This window comes from Antechinus flavipes, chromosome 4, assembly GCF_016432865.1.
Source record: "Antechinus flavipes isolate AdamAnt ecotype Samford, QLD, Australia chromosome 4, AdamAnt_v2, whole genome shotgun sequence".
Classification (NCBI taxonomy): domain Eukaryota; kingdom Metazoa; phylum Chordata; class Mammalia; order Dasyuromorphia; family Dasyuridae; genus Antechinus; species Antechinus flavipes.
In genome coordinates, this window is record NC_067401.1 from 349,375,354 (window position 1) to 349,398,872 (window position 23,519).

Here is a 23,519-nt window from a genome sequence, read left to right on the forward strand (position 1 = left end):
CACTCAAATCCACTATTGCTTTAAAATGTTTACTTAGTGTGTGGGTCTCTCTCTTTATATATACATATTTGCAGTCAAACAATACACAAAAGTATTAGTTCACCATTTTTGTTTAAACAATACAAAAAAAGGGATCATCACAGATATGGAGAATGTGTATAGTTTCTTTTGATTTGCCTTTTATTTTTGAAATATGTACCCACAGCTGGCCAATATGCTTGTGGGTTCCTGCTATGGTTGTAAAGAACTAATAACTGAATGTTCCTGTATTTCAAGTCCTTTAACTCCCTCGCTTTTAAGATATTTGCAAAATGATATAATTTTAAATATAGAGTACCCCAAATGTCTTAGTGAAGCTTTAAGCTTTTGATAGCACTAAGACTTTTGGGATACATCGTTGATGATCATTGATCACAGCAATGCCCTCTGAAGGCAGTTAATCTTATAGCCTGATTAATAGTCATTGTACCAAACTTCCTGTTACTCTAAGTTGATAGTTACGCTGTTTGCATAGTTGATCACCCTCTGAAGCCAAGGAATGTGAGACTGCAGTCCACTAAGAGGGGCCTGAAAGTCACGTGGGAACCACCCAAAGAGGCAACCACTAGACCTGTGGAGTATTACAACATTGCCTATGGGAAGTCACTGAAAAATCTTAGCTACATCAAGGTGAATGGTGCTACGCACTCCTTCCTTATTGAGGATGTGGGTAAGTGACACAATGGTCTTGCTTTCCCCAAGTCCACTTTGGGTGGTCTGAATGATTCAAACGTGATGTTTGTATAATGATTGTTGATATAATACATGGTGGCTCACACTCAGAGAAGAGGAGACTTCTTCAGTTTGGATGACTTAACTGTCACTTCAAATTCTTATGGCCCTCTTACTAGATCCTCTTGTAAAAGTCAGTTAGTCTTACTATGTTTCAGCTTTTTCACATATGCATATTAGCTAACATGTAAAGTCAACTTAATAACTAAGTGTATGTAAGTGTATCTTTAAAATGCTTTATTTTAGATACAGAGATTGAAACATTATAAATTTTATATTATAGAAACTGTGAATTCTTATATTCAGATATAGTAAAGATAGCATAATGAAGCATATAGGATATGTAAGTAATATTTATAAAAATTAAAATTCAGCTTATCCCTTTATATTCTCTATTCTTTTCCTCATTTCTTAAATAATCTTAATCACTGGTTGGATATTGCCTCAGTCAAACTGATATCTGTTAAAGACCTTAGTTTAAAAAGGCCAAGTTCTCCCTGATCTGTATCTTGCCACTGACCCAGATGGCTCAGAACAGAAAGTGAGGCAAGTGATCTGGCACAGCATCTCTCCCTTAAATCCAATTCATTTGCTTGTCATGCCATTACTTCCCTGATGTCATTGTCCTCTTCAAGAACAAAGGACAAACAATAACAGTAATAACAACAACAACAAACAATAACAACAGCTTCCCTCATAGAAATAATATGAAGTTTCACTGAATGATTCCTGTAAATTATATGTAACTTCAATGTTACTGAACAATTATTTGATAAGAATCTGTCTGAGATATGATAATAACATGCATAAGTCTATAAAAATTTGACAACTGAAGAAATCCAATAGCCTAGTTATTAACTGAGAATTACAAGAAATGATTCTCTATTAAGTGGCTAAAAATTCACAATAGGATATTTTCCTTCTAAACTGAAATTCATGAAATTTGGTCCCCCTTAAATTTTGCCAGAATGCCTACAGTTCAAATTTTGCAGTATTCCGAATATAACTTAGATGAAATCATAGTATCATAGATTTTAAATATGCTCTGTGGTCAGGCTTCTTGATGACCTTGAATTTATTATTGCTTTGAAAGCCATTTATCCTGAAACTCCACTCATAACTCTCTAAACATCTTGGAATAAATCCTTTAAGTCACTTTAAGGAAGAATTACTAATAGCCAAGAATAACTGTGAAAGTAAATCAAGTCAATCAACATTTATTCAGCAAATGGGAAATCACTCCAGTATTTTTCTCAAGAAAACCTCGAATGGGGTTATGAAGAGTCAGACACAACTGAAAAATGACTGAACAACGTGTGCCAGGGAGTGAAGTTCTTTGTTCTTACCCTAGATTTTGTTCCTCCCTCACCCTTTCTTTTGGAGCTCCCCTTCAATTATATTAATAGTCTTCTTTTGGTTCTTAAGAATTCTCTATTATTTACCTTATTTGTCTCATCATCGACTATTGGGATATTTATTTGTGGGAAAATGAAGCAGGAGATCTGTACTAATTACACACACATCTATGTATAGATATATACATATTTGTTCCAATTTACAAAGATTTTCCTCACAACAAATCGGCTAGGTAGTTAATAGAAGTATTACATCTCCATTTTGTAGTTGAGGAAACTGAAACCCAAAGAGATTAAGACCATGAGAAGTTAGAGCAAAATTTCAGCTTTGGTCTTTAGGTTCCAAGTCTAGTTTCTAATCCAATCTACCATTTTGCCTCCTGGAAATGAAAAGATAAAAAGTATTAAATTCTTCTCTTACTAATTTCAACTAGCAGCACAATTTCTTTCATTTTACTCTGGTACTTATTTGAAACATCTGTTAAATTGAAATTCTATGGAGGGCTTACCATTGGGACTCACATCTCTTCCAACAAACATCCTATTTAGCATGTTATCCCTATTTGGTTAAAGACACTGCAACTTTGAATGGAATGAAATTTAATTCATTTTGGAGCTTGAGTAGCATTTCCCCCCTTTTTGGTTTCAGCTCTGTGACCATTTGAGGATACTTTTTTCTCCCATTTCTTTCCCATAGGAAAATGTTGACATTAAGATCTTGGCTTAAGAAGCCCTGGAATTTTGAATTGAAAACACTATTAGACTAACAGGATGTAAAAAGGACAAGACAAGATATGAATATCTCTTGATCATCTACTTTATTTGGAGATGTATGTTTCAGAATGTAAAAGCAAATCTTCTTTTCCAGAGTTGCTATGATTTGAGATTATTGTGAGAAACCTAATTTTGGCTGTTGTTTGGCCATAGCTATCTTTTCTAGGTGTGGAGAAATGGATAAACCTGTCAAAAAGCAAGACTTATGTGTCTTAAATTTCATCTTTGTTCAAACCATGAGACTTTTGGGTTCAGAATGGAATTGGCCCTTTTGGGATTTTGAGTTTCATGGACATATCCCAAAATGCTCTAGAGGAGGAAATGCTTTTAAACATGTATAAAGAGAGCTCCAAAGTTTCTTAAGAAACAAATCGTTCTTACCAAGCAACTTTCTGATGAGTTAAGTGTAAGTCAATCAGAAACATGTGGATTACATTTCCTTTGAAATACAAATAAATTTAAAGAGTGAAGAGAGAAAGTCCTTGACAAAGCATGATTTTGTGTTTTGTCTAAAGGCAAAGCGCTTGCAAATTAGTCTGAGAAATTGTGCCAAACCCCAAATGCCACTGAGCTCTACCCTGGCGAGTCAGAAATAATACCAACTCTGGAAACACTAAACATACCAGATGATATCTACTGCATCTGTTGTTGCTGTGTCCCTGGATTGTCAACTAAAAATTCTCTCAGGGGAAATGCTCTCCATGAAGAGAGAATGGTTACTTCTTTTGACAAAGCTCAAACAAACCAAAACAACAACAACAAAAAGCAAAACCCCAGACTTTTAACTCTTCTTCAAGCTCATGATCTGTCCCTTTACTTAGAAAAGCATTGATTCATCAGAATGGAAAAATAACGCTACTAGGGCCTTTTTTTAAAAATTGGAAATGTCCAGTGGAGATATGTTTTATGAATACTGTATTGTCAAGGTTACCTTAATATCTTTTCTTAATGCTAGAATATCTTGGGCCTTAGCCAAAAATGGACAAATAAGCTGTATCATCTAAGCTTTCACAATAAACTCAAGTCAAATAAGTGGAACCAAGTTTTCAATATAAGTATTTCATAAATATTGCACATTATTTTGTCTCATTCTTATTGATATTTTCAGGAGAGAGTGGGCAAACATTTTTGAAGGGAGCATTTTCTTTTGCAATAGAGTTCTGTGTTAATTCAGGTATTATGATGAATACTGCACATACTTCTAATCCGTAGACATGTTTTTCAAGTTCACTCACCTGTAGTAGTTTGATATTTTACTAAAATCTTGTGAAAATTTTCTTTTGGAATTTCTGTGTTGACATTTTTGATCCTGAAAATTCAATGGAGAGATTTCTTCCATTTTGCCATTTTTTTGCTTCAATTTTTAAATTCTTATGAAAATGCTACTAATGTTCTCTATCATTTCGATCCAAATTTATAGCAATATATATATATATATATTTTGACATAAAGTAATTTATAGTTTGAGGGCATGGAGTCAGGTGCACTTTCTTCATGTTTAGAATTAAATAAGACATCTCAGTCTAAAATGACAATAACTATATAAGAAAGCTGTGGTTAGGCTCATCATTTAATTCAGTTTTTCAAGTTTTATTATAACAATCAGACTAAATGGTTAGCAAATCCAACTGTGTTGCTCCTGGAGATGTGAAACAGTGGCTTGATATAAACCATATGTTTCAGAACCTGGGGTAGTGTACTTTGTGCTGGTTACTTCAGAGAACTACAGCGGAGTGAGTCGCCCAGTGTACAGAGCTGAAAGCCTGCTTGGTAAGTCTCATTGGAATTGGAGGTTGTGTTGGGTCATCTAGACTGGCAATGACAATCAGCTTTCCCTGTTTCCTTTGGTTCACAACAAAGGCTGATTTTTTTAGGAGGGCTTATAGATTTAGAATGATGTCATAGACATTCTTTTTTTCCTTCAGAATATTTGAAAAGGAAAATTGGGTTTATTTGGTTTTTCCTTTACTATAACCTGTATATAAGTACCAAATGAGTATATATTAAAATAAAATATTTAGTTGAGTTTATAGGGATTGAAGCTATTATTTTATTGATAGGGGAAGCTCTCAAGCAAGGAAATTTTCATCACCAATACAGGATGACATCTTCTCTGAACCTTAAAGTCTCAGAGTTGCCTAGAGGACTAAGTAAATATGGAACTTGCTTAGGATCACACAGCCAGGATGTGGCAGAGGCAGGATTTGAATGAAGACTATTTTGCCTTTGAGATCAGCTCTCTACCCCGTAGGCCTTGCTGCCTTTCCATTGCAGAGTGACAAGAAATATATGTATCTCAAGATAGCAGCTCTAAAATTTCCTAGACCCATGCTTTGTAATCCCTTTTTCAACTATAATTTCAACTATATATTAAGGAGGGAGTGAAATGTGGAAAAATCAAGTTTCCTTTTTTTCTCCCTAATTTTCAAGTTGCATTTTCCTAATTTAGGAGGTGAATGGATCAAGATTGATGGTTTTGCCATTAAGGGTCCAGAATCACTTAATGAGACCATGACAGGTACTATTTACTCATTTGGTTCATGTCTCCACTGAAGCACAATCTCCCAAGAGAATTGTGCTTCCTGTCACACACATCTTCTTACCAACATTTCATTTGGTCCCCATCGCTAAACTAACACACGTGCAGCATATTTCTTGGTCAATCTGTTTTTGCGCCCGATGTACCAAACTGCAGTAAATGTTGTCAATCTGTAATCATTCTTTCATGTTCTTCTGTGTGGAAATGTCTGAGTCTCTATTTGTTCCAATATTCTGGTAACCATTGATGTGTGCTAGTCAAATATGATGGTTGAGATGGTTTATGACACAACTAGAATGGATTTACTTTTCAGGCCAGTAACTGGTGTAAATAAATAAGTGGCATCCAGGGGTAATAATTTTAAAAGGCAGATCCATTGCCTCAAGGCTGCTTTTGTTAAGAAGTTGTTCTGGAGAACAGCCTTCCATCTCCACTCCATATTTGCTCATTGGTTGTCAGTGTCTGTCAGTGATGATGTTATTTTTCCCTTGCTGAGATTTCTGTTGTGTTTCTTGAGTTTATTTTTATGATAGTTAAGAACAACACAAAGTACTTGTAGTCTCTTTTCAGAATGTGATTGGACAGTACCTTGAAGGGAATCCTGTGGAGTACTGCATTTTAGTTTTTTGTGCTATATTTCTTAATAAATTCAATGTAATATTGTTTGTGAAAAGAAGGTGAGTATGTAAAAATAACCCTAATTTGATTTTTGATTCAGGTTTTGCCTTTCTGAATAATTTCAAAGCCTTTTTTTGAACAATAAAGGAGACAGCAGAAATAAGGAGGTTTTGAAAGGAATCTAGTTTGGAGAACAATGAGAAAAAAGTCTGTTTTAAACATTATGAGCTTCTGATGATGGCAGACTAGCCAACAAGAAATGTCTTTTAGGCAACTTAGAATGAACCCCTAGTGCTAAGAAAAAGGGTGAAGGATAGAACCAAAGTCACCAAAAGTAATTTCTCACAGGTGATACCTGCAACAATGGGAGTTGATTAGTTGGCTAAAGGGAGAAAATATAAAGACAGAGGAGTAGATGGCAAGAGTGGAAGCTTCAGAAATATTATAGTTAGGGAAAGGGTGATGTTTTGCATATCTACTATTTGCAGTATGTAAGATGTTGAGAATACAAAAAGAGGTTCTGTTAAGTCAAGGGGGAGACAGATAAATAGGAGTTAGTCCACAAAAAAATGGAATCTATTCTATGGGAACAATTAGAGTGGGTCATAATGGAAAAGCATTGGGGACAACAAAAATAGAAGAAAAAATTTCTTAATTCTAAATTCATTTTCCAAATATATGGAGTAAAACAAAGGAAATTTATATAGAAAAACAAATTTAGAAGGCAAAGAAGGCAGAAAACTTGTGAGTATACAGTATAATTCAGGAGTAGAAAGGATGACAAAGATGGGAGGAAGCACAAAAAAAGGAAGGAGAAGTAAGAGCACTAAATTAAAAAAAGACAGTGACTAGAGAAATGGGATAAAAAAGAGTTATTTATACATCAAAAAGAAGTAAGGTACAGGGCTAACTTGGGTAAAAGACTCAATAAATATAAAGAATCTGGAGACAGTCTGGTACACTGAAATGTTTTCATGCTACTACTTAAGGAAATTAGGTATAGGTCCTAGAGGACCTGAAGAGAATTACTCTCAACTTAGAGAATAGAAACTTTATTTAACTTTAGAATTAACAAAAAGTTAAATTAAGTATTTGTTAAGAACTTATTCTGTGCCAGGCATTGTGCTATGCAATAAGGGATCTAAACACAAACAAACAAGACAGTCCCTCTCCTCAAGGAGCTTACATTCAATGGGGGAACATAGGTCAAAGAGTGGTATTGGCAAAAAGATGGGACAAGGATCATGGTGAAGAGACTGTCAGGAGAGGCATGGAGGTCTGTATCCTGGAAAGATAAGGCAAAAGGTTCACTTGCTATCCAAGTGAAGTCCAGGTGGAGTGGAGATGGTATCATAGTGAGCAGACTTTAGGAAGTTAATATACATTTCTGGCCTTACTCAATTAAGGCTGTTTGAGTTTTATGTTTTGCTTTTAGGTTTCAGATTTACTTTTCTTTTTTTCTCATACAGATCTCTGGTGGAAATTATTTTTAGAACAACAATTTTCTTGTTTTTCTAAGACAATTAATTCCTTCTGTATTCTTTAGAATAGTTAATATGCTTGCCATCTTGTTGAGTGAACTTGGGTTACAGAAATTCTGGGAACCAAGAATCTGACAGTCATGTCATCTTGACTAGAATGTAAGCTCATTGAGAGTAGGGCTATTTTTTCATCATTTTTTATATTCCTCACAGAACTTATTCAAGTGTAACATGTGCCAACACACATTTGTTGAATGATTATCACTGCTAACTCTTGCTTTCTCTTAGTGTTTTTTTGTTGTTGAGTCAAATTCAGTTGTTATGACTCTCTATGACCTCAGTTTTGGCAAAGATACTGGAATGATTTGTCCTTTCTTTGGCTTATTTTACAGATGAGAAAATTAGGGTAAACAGTTAAATGAGTGACTAGGACCATATAGCTAGTAAGTGTCTGAGGCTGGATTTGAATGCAAGTCATCCTGATTTTAGGACTGGTGCTCTATCCACTGTGCTACCTAGCTCTATCTACTATCTACTCCCCAAGGAGTATGAAGGTCCAGGGTTCATTTAGTTAGATCAATCTATATCTTTTTGATATTTTAGTAGGAAAGCATGTTTGGAGGTACCCAACTATTGAAGGTAACATTTTGCTTGTCATTTTTAGAGTTTTATTTTTCTTTCTTTAAATAGATTAACAAGAGAATGCCAGTTAAAAACATTTGCAACACATAGTACAAGGCAGACCTAAACCCAAGTCAAGAGTGCCCAGAATGTACTAATTGGAGGAAAATGTCTTTATAGCTATTGTATAAAAGGGCATTTAATTGTTGGGATAATGTATTCAGAATTGTCACAGCGATCATTTTCACCTAGACCTTTCTTTATGGAACTTGAAAAATATGCTGTGCTAGCATATTTTTAGCTGCTTTAAGGTATGTAAATTCTGTCTATTTTTAAGGTATTTTTGGATGCCAGATATCTATACTGAGAGATTTATTAGGAATTCTGTCTCATAAATCAGACATTATTGTTGGCAACTGGTACAGTGCCCAATGTTCTTGGCTCTAGTTCTTTGAATGTGCCACATTTCTCCTTGTATTTTGTCTGAAACCAAGGGGGAAAACATTCTCTTGACTATTCCAGAAGTGGTAGTGGCAGAAAAAGCATTTATTAAATGTTTCCTCTGTGCAGCTACTGAGAATACCCTTACAAAAGTGAGGCAACCTCTGCCCAGCTAGGTGAGGTAGTAGACAGAGTGTTGAACTTTGGGTCAGAAAGAGCTGAGTTCAAATCTTGCCTAAGCTATTTATAAGCTATATGAACTAATTTTCTAGAAAGGGGATATGATAAATACTGAAACATCAGAAGGGACTGTTTTGGTTTGGAAAGTTACAAGGAGGGAATAATCTAGTAACAATGGCAGTATTGATTCATTTATAATTATGGAGCTATATGGAGAATATGCTTACCATAGTAGGCTGGATAGAGAGATGATGGCTCAGGTGTAAAGTGAAACATTACTGGAATCAACCTATATTTAAAGTAGTTCATAAAAAAGGCATTCATCAAGAAGAACATCACAAGAGCAGGGGTGGAAGTTTAAAACCCAAAAGATCTCTAGAGCAATGGTGTCAAACTCAAATAAAATTGGGAACAACAAATCATACATAAGGATCTCTGGAGGTACATGCTGACTTAGAAAACCACATGTTAAAATATTTGTTTTATTGTATTTTATTTATTTTGTTAAATATTTCATAATTACATTGTGTAGTGGGCCAACATCTTTGCTCTAGAGAATAATGTTTGACTCACAGATGCCTTCCTTATCTATTCTGAAGAGTTATATCAAGCAATTAAAGAACTGTTTGGGTTAAAATTATAATTTTATCCAGAATAAAAGTACAAAAAAAATTTCTGTATATTGTCCAATGAAAGGTGATCATTTCTTTTCACAAGATTATGTGGAAGAAGGCCTACAGCCAATGGGTCAGTCTTACAGATATGGACACATGCCAGAAAGAGTCATTTCAGGTATATCAGCTTTAGGAACTGAAGACAGAACTTATAGTATAATTTGACAGGATTTAGTTTACCTAGGGGTAGAGCAAGAGCCTGGGACTTCCAGAGTTTGGGGATTGCAGGGAAAAGGTAACTATATAGCAGCATGCAACTAGAAATTATTTCAGGCATGAATTGTACTAGAATCTCCAGCCCCAGATTTAGAGCCTCAATTCTGCCACTTAGCTATATGAATGTAGATAAGTCTCTGGGTTTTAGTTTTTTCATCAACAAAATAAAGAGGTTAAACCATATGATCTGAAAAGTTCCATCCAAATTTGATAATCTGTAAGTCTATAAGTACACACATACCTTCTTTAGTTGGCTTTTTTAAGCAAGTGATGATCACATTCTAGTGTTAAAAGATGGATGTGGTTATAATTTTATTCTGTGGGAGAAACATGGCACTTTTTTGAGAAATGACCATTCATCAAATATCAAAAGCAGGATTGTAGCAAAACAGTAAAACCCCAAACTTATTGAGTGGTCTATTGAAAGAAAGCAAACTGTTAAATTAGATAATAAAAAAATATAAAAGCATTGCATTAGAAAATGCCTCCAAAAGATTGTTTTCTACAACCTTAAATAAGATTGCATTCATTTAGTACCGTCTGAGAAAAATGTAATAATAAAGATTCTAAATCATCTGAATAGTTCATCACAGCATCTCATAACACTTAGACTATCTTCTTTACTTTTAATCCAAATTCCTCAAATTCAAAGGTTCTCAATCTTTTTTTCATATCATGAAAACCCTTGGCAGTCTTATGAAACAAATGGACCCCTCAGGATAATGTTTTTAAGTACATAAATGAAATACATTGAATTATAAATAAAATTAATTATATAGAAGTATTATTATAAAAATATTTTAAAGGATTCCAAGTTCATGGATCCCAGGTTAAGAACATCTGTTTTAATTTCAATTTAGGTCTCATTTTCTCTCTTTTTTCTGTCCTAAGTAAAGGTATAGTGATTAGCTGACTGTCTTCCTTCTATAACTTTACTGATATCTTTAAATATTATGATTTGGTTGCTCTATAAACTTCTTTTCCTAATTTTTCTAGTTTCTTTGCATAACTCTATGGAGACAAAGAATATTTTGTATTATGTTGCTATAAGAAATTCCTTAAATTAGAAATCAGCTCCTTAAGTTCTAACCTCCACTCTTGCCACTTACTAGTTATGTGACCTTGAATAAGACACTTCATCTTTTGGTCTCAGAGTATTCCTATAAAATGGCTGAACTCTAAGGTTCTAGGGCAGCTCTGGATGGTAGAGCATTTTAGCCTGTTAAATGTTTTTGTTTTCATAACTTTTTTATGATTTTAATGTATCTCAAATTATAAAGCCTCAAAAGGAACTCTGTACTCTACACTAAAAGTTGGATTAATACTAAATTTAGTGGCAGAATCTGAGGATTCTATTGGACTATAGTAGAATGTCATATCTGGAGGTGGATTCTAAAGTCACATGACAAGGTGAAAATTTGTAACTTGTGAAGTCAAAATTACTCTCTCTCTGGAATAGGTTTCCTAGATAAAAAAGCCTCCAATACCTTCAAACACCGTAGGAAAGCCAACTCTACAGTTCTGATCTGAATCTATGAATTGCCTATAATTTGATTGGACTGTGGACAGAGCTTTGGCTGGGAGCCACTATTGGGCCTCTCTTCGCTACCACTCCATTCACCATTTTCTTCTCCTGCCCCAAGTAAGGTAAGGTATGCCAGGAAAGAGGCAGCAGCAAGCTTATTTTGTCCACAATGACTCCTTTGTCTTTTGTTTTTTTTTTTGTCCCTATTCTGTCAGGCAGAGAGTCAGACATCTCCACCAACATCACCACTGTCAGCCTTATCATGAGTTCAATTCAATAAGGATTTATTAGGTGTCTATTTATTAGGTACTAGGTGTTGAGGATAGAAAGAGAAAAGTGATTCATTTTCTTAATCTACACAGTGCACAAATGAAAATATTAAATGGATTTTTAGTTCATGCCTCTTATGTAGAGTTCATGTTTGAGATGAAACACATTATTTCATTTTAAAAATAGAATTACATTATGTTAGTTAAGCTCTTTATTATCTATGTATTTATGGCCTAATTCACTTTTTATGAAAGTTACTGGCCTTACAAATATTTGTCAAGTTTCCAGATTTCTGCTAGGTTAAAAAAATAATAGAGAATCATAGAATTACAGTGTCATAAAGGACCTTAGAGGCTATCTAGTTCATCATCCTACTTGAGGTAGGAATACTCTATAGAATAGCCTCAATTCGGGGTGAATAGAGCACCAGCCCTGACGTCAGGAGGACCTGAATTCAAATCTGGCCTCAGACACTTAACACTTCCTGGCTATGTGACCCTGGGCAAGTCACTTAACCCCAGTTGCCTCAGGAAAACAACAACAACAACAAAAACAGTCTCAATTCAATAAGCATTTACTATTTATCAGTTGTAATTGCGATTATACTCAATTAATGGTTATCCATTTTCCACTTGAGGCATTTTTGTGTAATCTCTAAGTATGAGGAAGTTTGCACATGCACACATATATTAGCATACACATGTGTTAGTAGGACTGAAAAATCAATGAGATATCAATATGGCTGCCCCCAAAGCTAATGCAATTTTACTCTGCATTGAGAAATATAGCTTCCAGGGATAAAGAGATGAGTCTTCTCTGTACTTTAATCAGATCATCTGGAGTGTGATGTTCGATTGTGGGTGCCACAGTTTTCAAAGGTCATTGTTAAAATGGAGAAGATCCAGAAGAATTCAGCACCAATGATGAAAAGAGTTTAGTTCATGTTATATAAGAAGTAATTAAAAGGAATATGGGATGTTCAGCTTGGAGAAGAGAATGTTGGGGAAGAGAGGGGAGAATTAATAATTGTGCTCTTCAAATATGTGAAGTGCTGTCATGGAAGAGAGATAAGACTTGTTTTGTTTGGCTTTAAAGGACAGGGCTAGGAGCAATAAGTGGAAGTTGCAAAGAGGAAAATTTAGGCTTGATGTCAGGAAAAATCTTTTAACAAGAGCTTTCCAAAATCAGAAATGGCTGCCTTGAGAAGTGGTAGTTTCCCTTTCATTGGTGGAAGAGACCAGAAGAATATTTAGTAGAGACCAGGTGAATATTTGCTAAGTTTGCCAGAAGGGTGATTTATCTCTGATATGGGGTAGACTAGATGGGGTCCCTTTAACTTTCAGATTCTGTGATTCTGTGATTGTGTGCATTTGCACACTTTGCTGTTGAATCATTTCAGTTGCATTCAACTCTTGGTGACCCCATTTCACTATTTTCTTAGCAAAGATACTGAAGTGGTTTGCCGGTTACTTTTCCATCTCATGCTACAGATGATGAAACTGAGACTCCAAGATTAAGTGACTTGCACAACTGAGGCCAGATTTAAACTCTAGAATATAAATCTTGATTCCAAGCCCAATGTTATATCCATTGCACCACCAGCTGTCCAGTATAGACTTGTAGATATTTATGAACAATCTTTGTAGAGATCTTCCAAGTGGAAGCTCCCTCCAGTAATGCAGAGCTGAAATTCCTCTGACTTATAGAATTATGAGATTTCCTTGGGGACATAGAAAAGTTAAATGACTTCTCCAGTGGATACTTAGCCAGTATGTATCAGATTGAGGATATGAACCTAGGTTTTCTCAATCCAGATCCCCTATCCAATACGACACACTGAATAATAAACACATTGTATACAATATGAATGGTTATGTGCATATAGTGTTCATGTGTATATATAAGAATGTTTTCATACATATTACATGAAATAGAATTTCTGAATCAGGTAATAAGTCTGTAAATCAACTGGTTTAAGTAAATCTATTTCTCATATTTTTCCAATTGTTATTCCTTTCTATGTAACAATATAAATTAAGAAAGCAGGAAACTATCTCTCTCTTTATAGCCCAGAATTTATCTTTATAATTTATTCTGTCATCCCTAAATAATGCTAGCTAAAATCCATATATACCTTAACAAATGTTCACAATTTAATTTATTAATAGTCACTGTTTATTGCCTTGGAGGGTTATTCTTGAGCATTCCAATGGTAGGGATTTACCATCATGAGCTTTATGTTTTGGGTACTATTCAATTTGAATTCAGGATTATCAAGGAAGAATACCAGCACTGCCTTATAATAGTGATACTTACTCTTCTCTAACTCATAAGATTTTCACACGAGCTGAAGAATTCTTTTGTACTTTGGGAAATTTCTCGTTTCTTTAGCTTCTTGCATTCACCCAGATAATTTGGGAACGTCACTGTCATCACTTAGCATATTGTCACTAACTTCCTTTGCAATGACTTGGTTCTTCAGGTTCAAAAAAGAGAAGCATTTTATTTATAGTAGGAAGAAAACAAATAATTCTTGTCAAAAATAGTGATATGTCAATGGGTGATCTTTCCTCAGGAAATCATATAGCTTCAGTGACTAAATCATAGTTGTGACCTGGGCAGTTCCCCCATAGGTGTTTGTTCTAGTGTGAGTTCTTTCCACTCAGAAAGACATGATGGTCCTCCTGAAGTTCTCCAAAGTTCCCTGCAGGTGTTATTTTTGATTATACCTCATTAGAATGCCAGACCTAGAGTTAATAGAACTCATCTTCCTAAGTTCAAATCTAGCCTCAGACACTTTCTAACTGTGTAATCCTGGGCAAGTCATTTAATTCGGTTTGCCTCATTTTCTTCATCTGCTAAATGAGTTGGAGAAGGAAAAGGCAAACCATTCCAGTCTCTTTGCCAACACCCCCTAAAAGAAGTGATGAAGAGTTGCACATGATTGCACAATAACAGCATCACAAATTCCCATCACAGTTTTGTTACTTTGTTTTGCTTGTAGTTCTCTGCATACAGTATCCAGTACCCTTTTCTATAACACTCAGCCAAAAGTTCTTCATTATTCCAGCACCTATCACAGTGCCTGGCACATGGTGGATGCTTAATAAATAGGTTGATCTATTTTACCCCTCTTTTACAGCTATCAACTAACAGTGTTCGTTAAGTAAAGGTTTCTCCCAGAAACCCATCCTTTAGTCAAAAGGATTTCTTCAGAAAGCCATTATCCTAACTGTAGACATTTGTTTTCCTTGTATCTGATTCAAACACAGAGCCAAACGAGGGACCCACACTACATTTCTCCCTTACACTATGTAGATTCTGACAACTTTTGGCTCCACTAAAGTTTGTCTAATGATCAGAAACACATGGTCCTTCTTACATTCCAAGTATGGCTCTCTCTTTGATGCCAGCTTGTGTAAGGGTGGATTCAATAGTCGAATGTCCTCTCCTCACCTTCAGTACTTGGGCACTGTGCCTTCAGCTCATATGAACATATCTCCCAAACCTAAGGGCTCTGTGGGGCTCTCAAATCTGCTCTCAGTCTCATCTCACTAAGTAGTCCCTCAGGTTTGTGTATTTGTCTGAGATTATTCAAAGTATTAGTCAAAATCCCCAGGGCTGCTTCTCTTGGTAGTCGTAGAATGAGGGTAAGACAAATCTTTCTTCTCATTTTTCTGATGGAGAAGAGAAGTATTTACAATTCCTACTACATCTTGTGTAGGGGATGTTTTGGAATTTTTAAAGTACTTTTCATTGTGTCATATATTACAAAGTATTAAAATGTAATTTTAGAATTGGTTACATGAAAGCAGGAGAAAAATACATTAGTGGCATTATGTTTTTACATGGAAACTTAGCAAAAATCTTGCTCTGAGATGAATTGTTTATCAATGACCTAATTTCTTAGTGGGACAAAAATGCAGTCTGTGAAATACATTTTATGAATTAAATCTAAAGCATAATCAGTTTAGAAAAGTATTGATTTTACAGCCTTCAAAGATCATTAGCATCACTGAAAGTCATGATTGCTGTAGTGGAAAAGAGAGGATAGAGAAATAAGAGAAGGCAGAGGTTCACCAAACTATCACTCTTTTAGCTGGCCTACCTTTCATAGGAAATATCTGTGGAAAGACAAAAAATGGGCTCTCCCATTAAAATATTTTTGTTCTCTCCACAAATATTTTATTGAAATATGTAGTGAATTGAGTACTGTTCTCTCTAAAGATTCACTCAACTTATTCTTTTAAATTTTTGGAGTCTTAAAAGAATAATGTGGCAGATACAGAATTAAAAAACTCCAAGCCTGGTGAGTATTCTGCATTTAGCTTTGTTCATAAAAAGATATGCCTTTTACTTAGGTACTTCAAGCATCCATACTTTTTAATAATAAAGCTTTCTATTCACCAACATGACCCACTCCATGAGTTACTAGATCATCTTGGGGAGTGACTGTATTGAAAAACCTCATGACTGGATAATCAGTTTTCTAGTTTCATTATTGTGCCATTTCAGTCATGTTGAACTCTTTGTTACCCCATTTGGGGTTTTCTTAGCAAAGATACTGGTAAGGTTTGCGAGTTCTTTCTCCAGCTCATTTTACAGATAAGGAAACTGAGGCAAACAGGGTTACATGATTTACCCAAAGTCAGTCAGCTAGTTTGTCTGAGGTAAGATTTGAATTCAGGTCTTCCTTATTCCAGGCCTAACACTTTACCAATGCACTGCCAACCTGCTCTTTCTAATCTCAGGCCTCTTGAATTAGCCAGGCTGATTCTCAGAAAACATATCTACAAAACAATCAGTATTGGATCTGTGCCTTTGCCCATGATTCTCTACATAATACAAGGAGTTATCAGTACAAGAATTTACCAATTTAACTGTATGAAAATACTTCCTAATATAAATGGATTAGAAATGTGATTTAGAAAAGTGAACTCTTCTTGGATCTCCCATATTTTTTTATTCTGGCCCAAACTTAGTCATTATAATTTCACAGAATTCTTTTTTTCTTTCTTTCTTTCTTTTTTTTTTTTTTTTTGCTCCTGCTACTCTTTCCATTTATACTCTTAGTTGTTATGCATGTTATTTTTTTCTGGTCCTGAGAAAGATAATAGCTGATGTAGTCTGTTAATATTTATTTTTTCACACACATATACATATACATATATATATATATAGAAGCAGACAACATATTGCAGTGGGAGAGAGATATACTAGGAATCATGACACTGCTATGTGGGCTAGGACAAGGTACAGTGTTTGAGTTTCAGTCTCTTCACCTATCAAATGAAAACATTGGACTAGATGATCAATGAGGTATTTAAGAATTATAAAAATGATTATTTGAATATACAAACAACATAAAAAGACCATATATGAAGCAACTTATATATAGTTTGTTGTGTTCATTTCTAGAAAATTAATTTTGGTTTGATCTTATCAACCCCACCTTGCTTTTTCTATGTCCCTTTCTGAATTTCTTTCTATTTTCTTCTGTATATTTTGATGTTCCATTGACACACTTTTTTCTTTCTTATCTACTCAGTGCTCTCTTTTCCTACACAATATAGTCTCCCGCCACAATAATCATTTCCCTTATAACAAATAAGTATAATCAAAGCAAATTCATATATTGATCATGTCTGAGAGTATATATGTATATATAACATATACACATGTATAACATATATGTGCATATTATATATGTATATAAATATATATGTATAATTCTGAACCTTCTTTCGACCATCTCTCTCTGCCAAAAAGTGAAGAGAAGCATAGGTTCATCACCAATATTCTGCTCATTGCATTAATTGATGTTTTTTTTTATTTTCAACTTCCTTTTCTTTTCATATCATTGTAGTTACTGTAGATTTTCCCCTGTTTCTGCATATTTCTAAGGTATTTTCCAACCCCAACTTTCTATCATTCTTGTGTTCTATTTGAAATTATTGTACTTTTCATTATTTATGAGACATATGAAACTAAGAGAAAAATAATATGCCAATGGCCAGAAGAAATAGTTTCAAATCTAAGCTCTGCAGTTTAATTTTTGAGTAGTGTTGAATAAACCATTTTAATTATCTGGGTCACAGTTACCTTTACTAACAGGTGGGTGTTGATCTAGCTAAATTGTAAGGTCTCTTTTTCTTCTAAACACTATGATCCCTCTTAGGAATTATTTTCAACAATCTGTAATATGAGAAAAAAATTTTCTTATCTTTCTATTTCTTTTCTTTCTGTTTCATAAGAAGGATAAATCTCTTTATCTGGATATGAATTTTAGAAACTCTTAATCAGTTTAGTAGAATGCTCTTTGAAGAATTCTGAAGTCTGTTCTTATGTTTAATACATGGGTAAGTTGTTAAGGGTTTCTTTAAGAGCTTGTCCATATTTAATTCAATATCTCTGTATTGTAACAGTGGACTTGGAACTGTAGCTTGTAGACTTCACATAAAAGCCATATGGAAAGGATTCAGAAATGATTGAGTTGCCTGGAAAGGAAACATTTAGCAGTTTTCTCCTACAGCAAAGTTTAAACCAACATTTTGCGGCATTTCATCACAGAAGTTTGTTATATTATACATTTATATATGTATATATGGGTACAGATTTTGTTTTTTGTGAATTCCCAGGGGGTAGACAATTGTGAAAGATTCCTCTTTTTCTGCTTCCAATCTACATGCTTACTTCAGCCAGTAATTAGCATGCCTTTCCCAAGTGGGTAAGAAGGCTAGTTGTGGGATGGTGTAACTAAAAAAATGGAGGAACTGCGTCTGAACCAGATTCATCAGCTCTGCTTGTGTGGCCATCAAATAAAATAGCATACAGCTGACTTTGATTCCATGCCACAGTGAAACCTACAGTAGTTTAATAAAACCTGATACCTTTGACTAGGTCATCCATTGTTGGAGGCCAAAGACTTTCTGTGTGGAGACATTTAGAAGTTTGACGTTTGGAACAAGGGGAAAATCACCAATGACACTTGTAAATTAGAACGATGTGGATGAACATGTCTTTTTGTTCAAGGACCAAAAGAATTGAAAAAGGGCACCTAAGAAAAACCCTAATTTTTTTAGTTTTTTTAATCCTTGTTTTCTGTTTTTATTAGATTTTATTTGTGAACATATGTGTGACTCATGATCTTTATATTTAAAAACATAAACATTGTCAGTGATTAAAATTGTGTTACTTCCTCATGACAAGGCAGACTGTATTTTACTAGGCCTCCAAATACATAGAATACTTTCCACTGCCTACACTATCTCTTCTATTGGAAGCTTTTTGGAGTTTTATACTCTACAGGATGCTTAATACAAATTTGTTGATTGATTTATGATACACTGGATTGGGGAAGGCTATAAGCGTGCAACTTGTAAGACAGCTATGAATGATGAGAAAAGTAAGTGGTTTGGAGCTGTATATTAGTAGCCCTGAGATTTTAAAATAACACAAGGAAAACCTCTAATCCATTTCATAGATTTAATCTAGAGAATTTGTGGGAAAACATGGGTAAGAGTTGTATCTAGGAGAAGAAGGCATATAGAGACTGTAATCTATAGGGAGTATCCACCCTGATGAAACTGGATATTTCAGAATTCCAGAGTTAGAAAGTGATTTCTTCTTTGTCTTCCCAATTTGATTAATCCCTCCGCTCCGTGTGTGTCTGTCTTTCTCTCCCATATTATACATCTATATTTCTATATTCTATATTCATAGTTATTTACATATTGCCCACTCTTTTTTAGAATGTATACTTTTTGAGGGCAGGTATTGTGAATATTTTGTTTATTTTGCATTTCTTGTGTTTCTTGTGGTTAGCATAGTTCTTGGCATATTGTAGGCATTTATTAAATGTTTGTTAATTTGCTGATTTCAGAAGTTATCTAGTCCAACCTGTACTTAAACATTCCTTTTGTGCTATGACTGCTAAGTAGGCGTCTGAACTCTACTCAGTGATATCCTGTGCTAATTTCATCTTGTCATAGTCCATTTGGCTTTGAACACTGTGAATCTCTAGGAACTTTTTATTAAACCAACCTGAAATCTCTCTCTCTGTAATTCTTACTCACTGCTCCTATCTCTGTCCTCTGGCACCATAAAGAACATTCCTCCATTGAAAAACCTTGTAAATCTTTGAGGCATTCATATCTTCTGATCCTTAATCCCTATGTCCCATTTGGCATACAGAAGGTATTAAGGTTGATTGGTATTGGTTGATTGGTAAGCTATTAAAAACTCTTATAGTGGGGCAGCTAGTTGGTGCAGTGGATAGAGCACTAGCTCTGAAGTCAGGATGACCTGAGTTCAAATATGATCTTAGGCACTTAACACTTCCTAGTTGTGTGACCCTGGGCAAGTCACTCAACCCCCAATTGCCTCAGCAAAAAAAAAAAAAAAAAAAAAAAAACTCTTCTGGTTTTTAAACCATTCTGTCTTCCCAAAAACTGATTTGTAGACCCAATTTCTTTTAAGATGGCCTTGCTTGATTTATAACTAAGTCTTAGGGTTGTAATGTTTACATACAATAGGATTGTAACGTTTAGTGCTGAAGGAGACATTTGGAATCAAATTATTTCATTTTACAAGTGAGGAAACTTAGGCTGAGAACTTAAAGGACTTTCCCAAATCAGAGGAGGTAGGGAGCAGAATCTGGATTTTAACCCAAGTTCTCTAAACCCCTCACAAATATCTAGACAGAGCCAAAACGGGTCTCTCCCAGGTTTTTTCAATCCACATTTTCCTTTTCATTCATTCTTCTACAACTTTCCTCTCATAGATCTCTTCTTTCTTTTTTCATTTTCCCTTCCTTTTCTGTTCTAGTTCTCGTTTCATCCTTTTCACACATAACCATGCACAAATATATATTAATATCTTCATTTGTATGCATTTGTCATAGAGGTTGGAGGATTAGGAGAAGTCTACAAGAAAGAAATAGATTCTATGATATAGTAAGCTCTAGGGATAATTGGGCTCTTCAGCCACATCTCTGGTTACAAGCATCCTATGGCAGCAGTAAATGATGTCATGTCAGGGGAATACGTTGCCCAAGTTTATCAGCTAGAGGATAAGTGACTGAATTCCTTCTCTGCTTAATAAGGAAGGAGAGGATTCTGGGAATTTTGATGAAGGTTGGGGATTCAATGGACAGATTGAAAACTTTGGTGGCAAATATATCGCTCTACACATAATAGTTGCTCAGTAGATGGTGATGATGAATTGTTAAAGCAGTAGAAAAATAATAGTGGGAACAACATGAAATTTGGAAGAATTTTCACTTTCATCAGCATTTTCATTTTAATGGCCACCTTGACCTTTTTTTTTTAAATCAACTAATCAGACACTTACTAGCTGTGTGACCTTAAGCAACTTATTTAACTCTGCTTCAGTTTCTTCATCTGTAAAATGAGCTGGAGAAGGAAATGGCAAACCACTCTAGTGTCCTTGCCAATTGGGGTCATGAAGAATAGGGCAGGACTGAACCAAATCAACAGCAACAAGAAAAATCATCAAAAATTTCTTAAGGGCCCATGGGGTATCAGATGCCTTAAGAACAAAAAAAAACAGAAAAAAAAACAGCTTTTCCCCCAAAGAAAATTATGTTATATCTTTATATCCTAGAAAAAACTAGAACCTACCCTTTCATTGACCATCTTCATCTATCTTCCATACCATAGATCTTTTCTAATTCTCCATCCTCTGTAACATGCATGCAAATGAAGATAATATATATTTTTGTGTGGCTGAGTGTGAAAAGTATGAAGGGAGGAAAGCTGGGACAGAAAAAGAAGGGAAAAGGAAAAAAAAAAGATGAACAAACCCAAATAAATGCCAAATACAAAGTAAATTCAACACTGGGAAAGGGAGAGACACTGACAAATGGGGAGATCATGTAGGCATGTATAGTAAGATTTATCTCTTAATGGATATATCATTTAACCTTTCTGAACCTTTGTTTCCTTTTCTTAAAATGAAGATGACAATAATAATATCTACCTCGTGGGATTGTTGTGATCAAATGTGATACTATGTATAAAGGGCTGAATAAAGCTCTTTGCAATCTTAGAATGTTATATACATGCCAGCTATTGTTATCTTGATTTTTAAAAATAATGTACCACAAAATGGTAAGAAGTTGTATTCTAATTCCATTTGTCTTTTCTTTTCTTTCTCCTTCCTTCCTTCCTTCCTCTCTCCCTCCCTCCCTTCCTTCCTTCCTCCCTTCTTTCCTCTCTCTCTCTCTCTCTTTTCCTTCCTTGCTTCCTTCCTTCATGTTTCCTTCCTTCCTTCTTTCCTTCCTTCTTCCTTCCTTCCTTCCTTCCTTCCTTCCTTCCTTCCTTCCTTCCTTCCTTCCTTCCTTCCGTCCGTCCTTCCTTCCTCCCTCCCTCCGTCCTTCCTTCCTATGACTGATGGCTATCTGGAAAAAGGTTTCACCTAGTTGGCTTGCTCAATGGACCTTAGGATCACTCCTGTAAATCCAATTCTGAATAAAATTCACTTGATCTGATTATTTTATATTGTGAAAGACTGAGAAAAGTTTGTTTTGTGAAATTAAAAATGCACTCAGCACTTGTGGATTTGAGTTTGATTACTCTTGGCAATTAGGACTTCCTGTTTTCAAGATAAAAACAGAGATTTATTAGAAAGATATAGAAACTTTTGTGGGGATATTAAATAGTACTTAGAGAAAACACTTAAATGATTTAACTGTGAACAAATTTGAAACACATGGATAAAGTTTTCTTTAGTGTGCATATGGTTTAAAATGATTAAAAAATAAATCATAAAAGGTGTTTGAAATTTTATGTAACTTGGAAATCTCTGAAAGAAAATAATAAAAAAAATTGGGAAGAATACTAAAAACAAAATGCATTTTAATATTTAAAATACAAAGCCAGGAAATGTACTAATTATGTTAAGTTGCTAATAGGTTCTTTTAAGTAGTTTTTTCAATCAGTGACTGTTGAATAGATTGAATAATAATAACCTTCTTATTAGAGAGAACAGTTAAAGAAAGAAACTATTCTATTTCCATTTGTTTGCATGTATTAAATAATCCATTCACTCAAAAAGACTTATTGAATTTTGATTCTATACAAAGCACTGGAACAGATTCAGAAATGATCAAAACATCCTTGATCTCTGATATCCAGGAAATTATTGTAGAGTAGACCTAGGGAACCTTATCTATTGTACACATGAGTTTAAAAAAGTTACTCTTGTAAGCATTTCATCTAAAAAATATATTTTTTTAACAAGACTACCATCTCAGAGTGAGTATAAAGTCAACAGAGTGACACGACATCCCAAAAAGCTAGTGTGATTTTAATTTGAATTAAAAGAGGCTTGATATCCTCAGCACAGGAGGTGAATACTTTTCTTAAAGATGTCTAAGGTGTATTGAATATTTGTAATATTATATAAGAAATCTCTTGTCATATAGAGTTTGAATTACCTAGTTTCTAGGGCTTTCTGGACTTTCTTTTTTCTGCCTTGGAGAATGTTATTCTTAGAGAAGCTACATTTGCATGATAGGGGCTATTAAGACCAGCATTATTCTTACTTTCTGATCCTGACTTCACAAAATTTAACTTGATATTACAATTAAGAAAGTTACTAGTGTGGTTTTAATGTAGTATTGTGGTTGTCTTGCGTGATTGAGTAGTGTAGTGACTAGAAAACTGGCCTCATAGTTAAGATTTACATTCAAATTCTGCCTTTAATACATGTTGGCTATGTGACTCTGAGCAAGTCACTTGCTTCTTACTGCTCTAGGCAACTCTCTAATTCACTAAAACCATGATGTAGAGAAGATGGCAACCTGTATTAGTCAAGGAAGTTTGATCATTTGGAAAGTCTATAGACAAGTGAAGTCAGAGATCCAATAGATATTCCTATCAGTGCCCAAATTGGTAGACTAAATATCGTTAGTTCTTTTAAGATATTCTCCGAAAACCACATTTTGTGTTTATTGGTACTCTTCCTAAACTCCTACTTAAATACAACATAATGCACTGGATCACAGAACTAGAGGAGAAAGGATTTTCAGAA

General features: G+C 34.6%; 1 protein-coding gene across 1 annotated transcript in view; it reads left to right on the forward strand.

Moving 5' to 3' along the window:
• The window catches only part of FNDC1 (fibronectin type III domain containing 1), a 117,630-nt gene that overhangs the window by 34,213 nt on the left and 59,898 nt on the right, over positions 1–23,519 (forward strand). Inside the window, 3 exon segments of the mRNA XM_051996746.1 lie at positions 515–709; positions 4,584–4,670; positions 5,350–5,418. Coding sequence (XP_051852706.1) covers positions 515–709; positions 4,584–4,670; positions 5,350–5,418 — 351 coding nt within the window.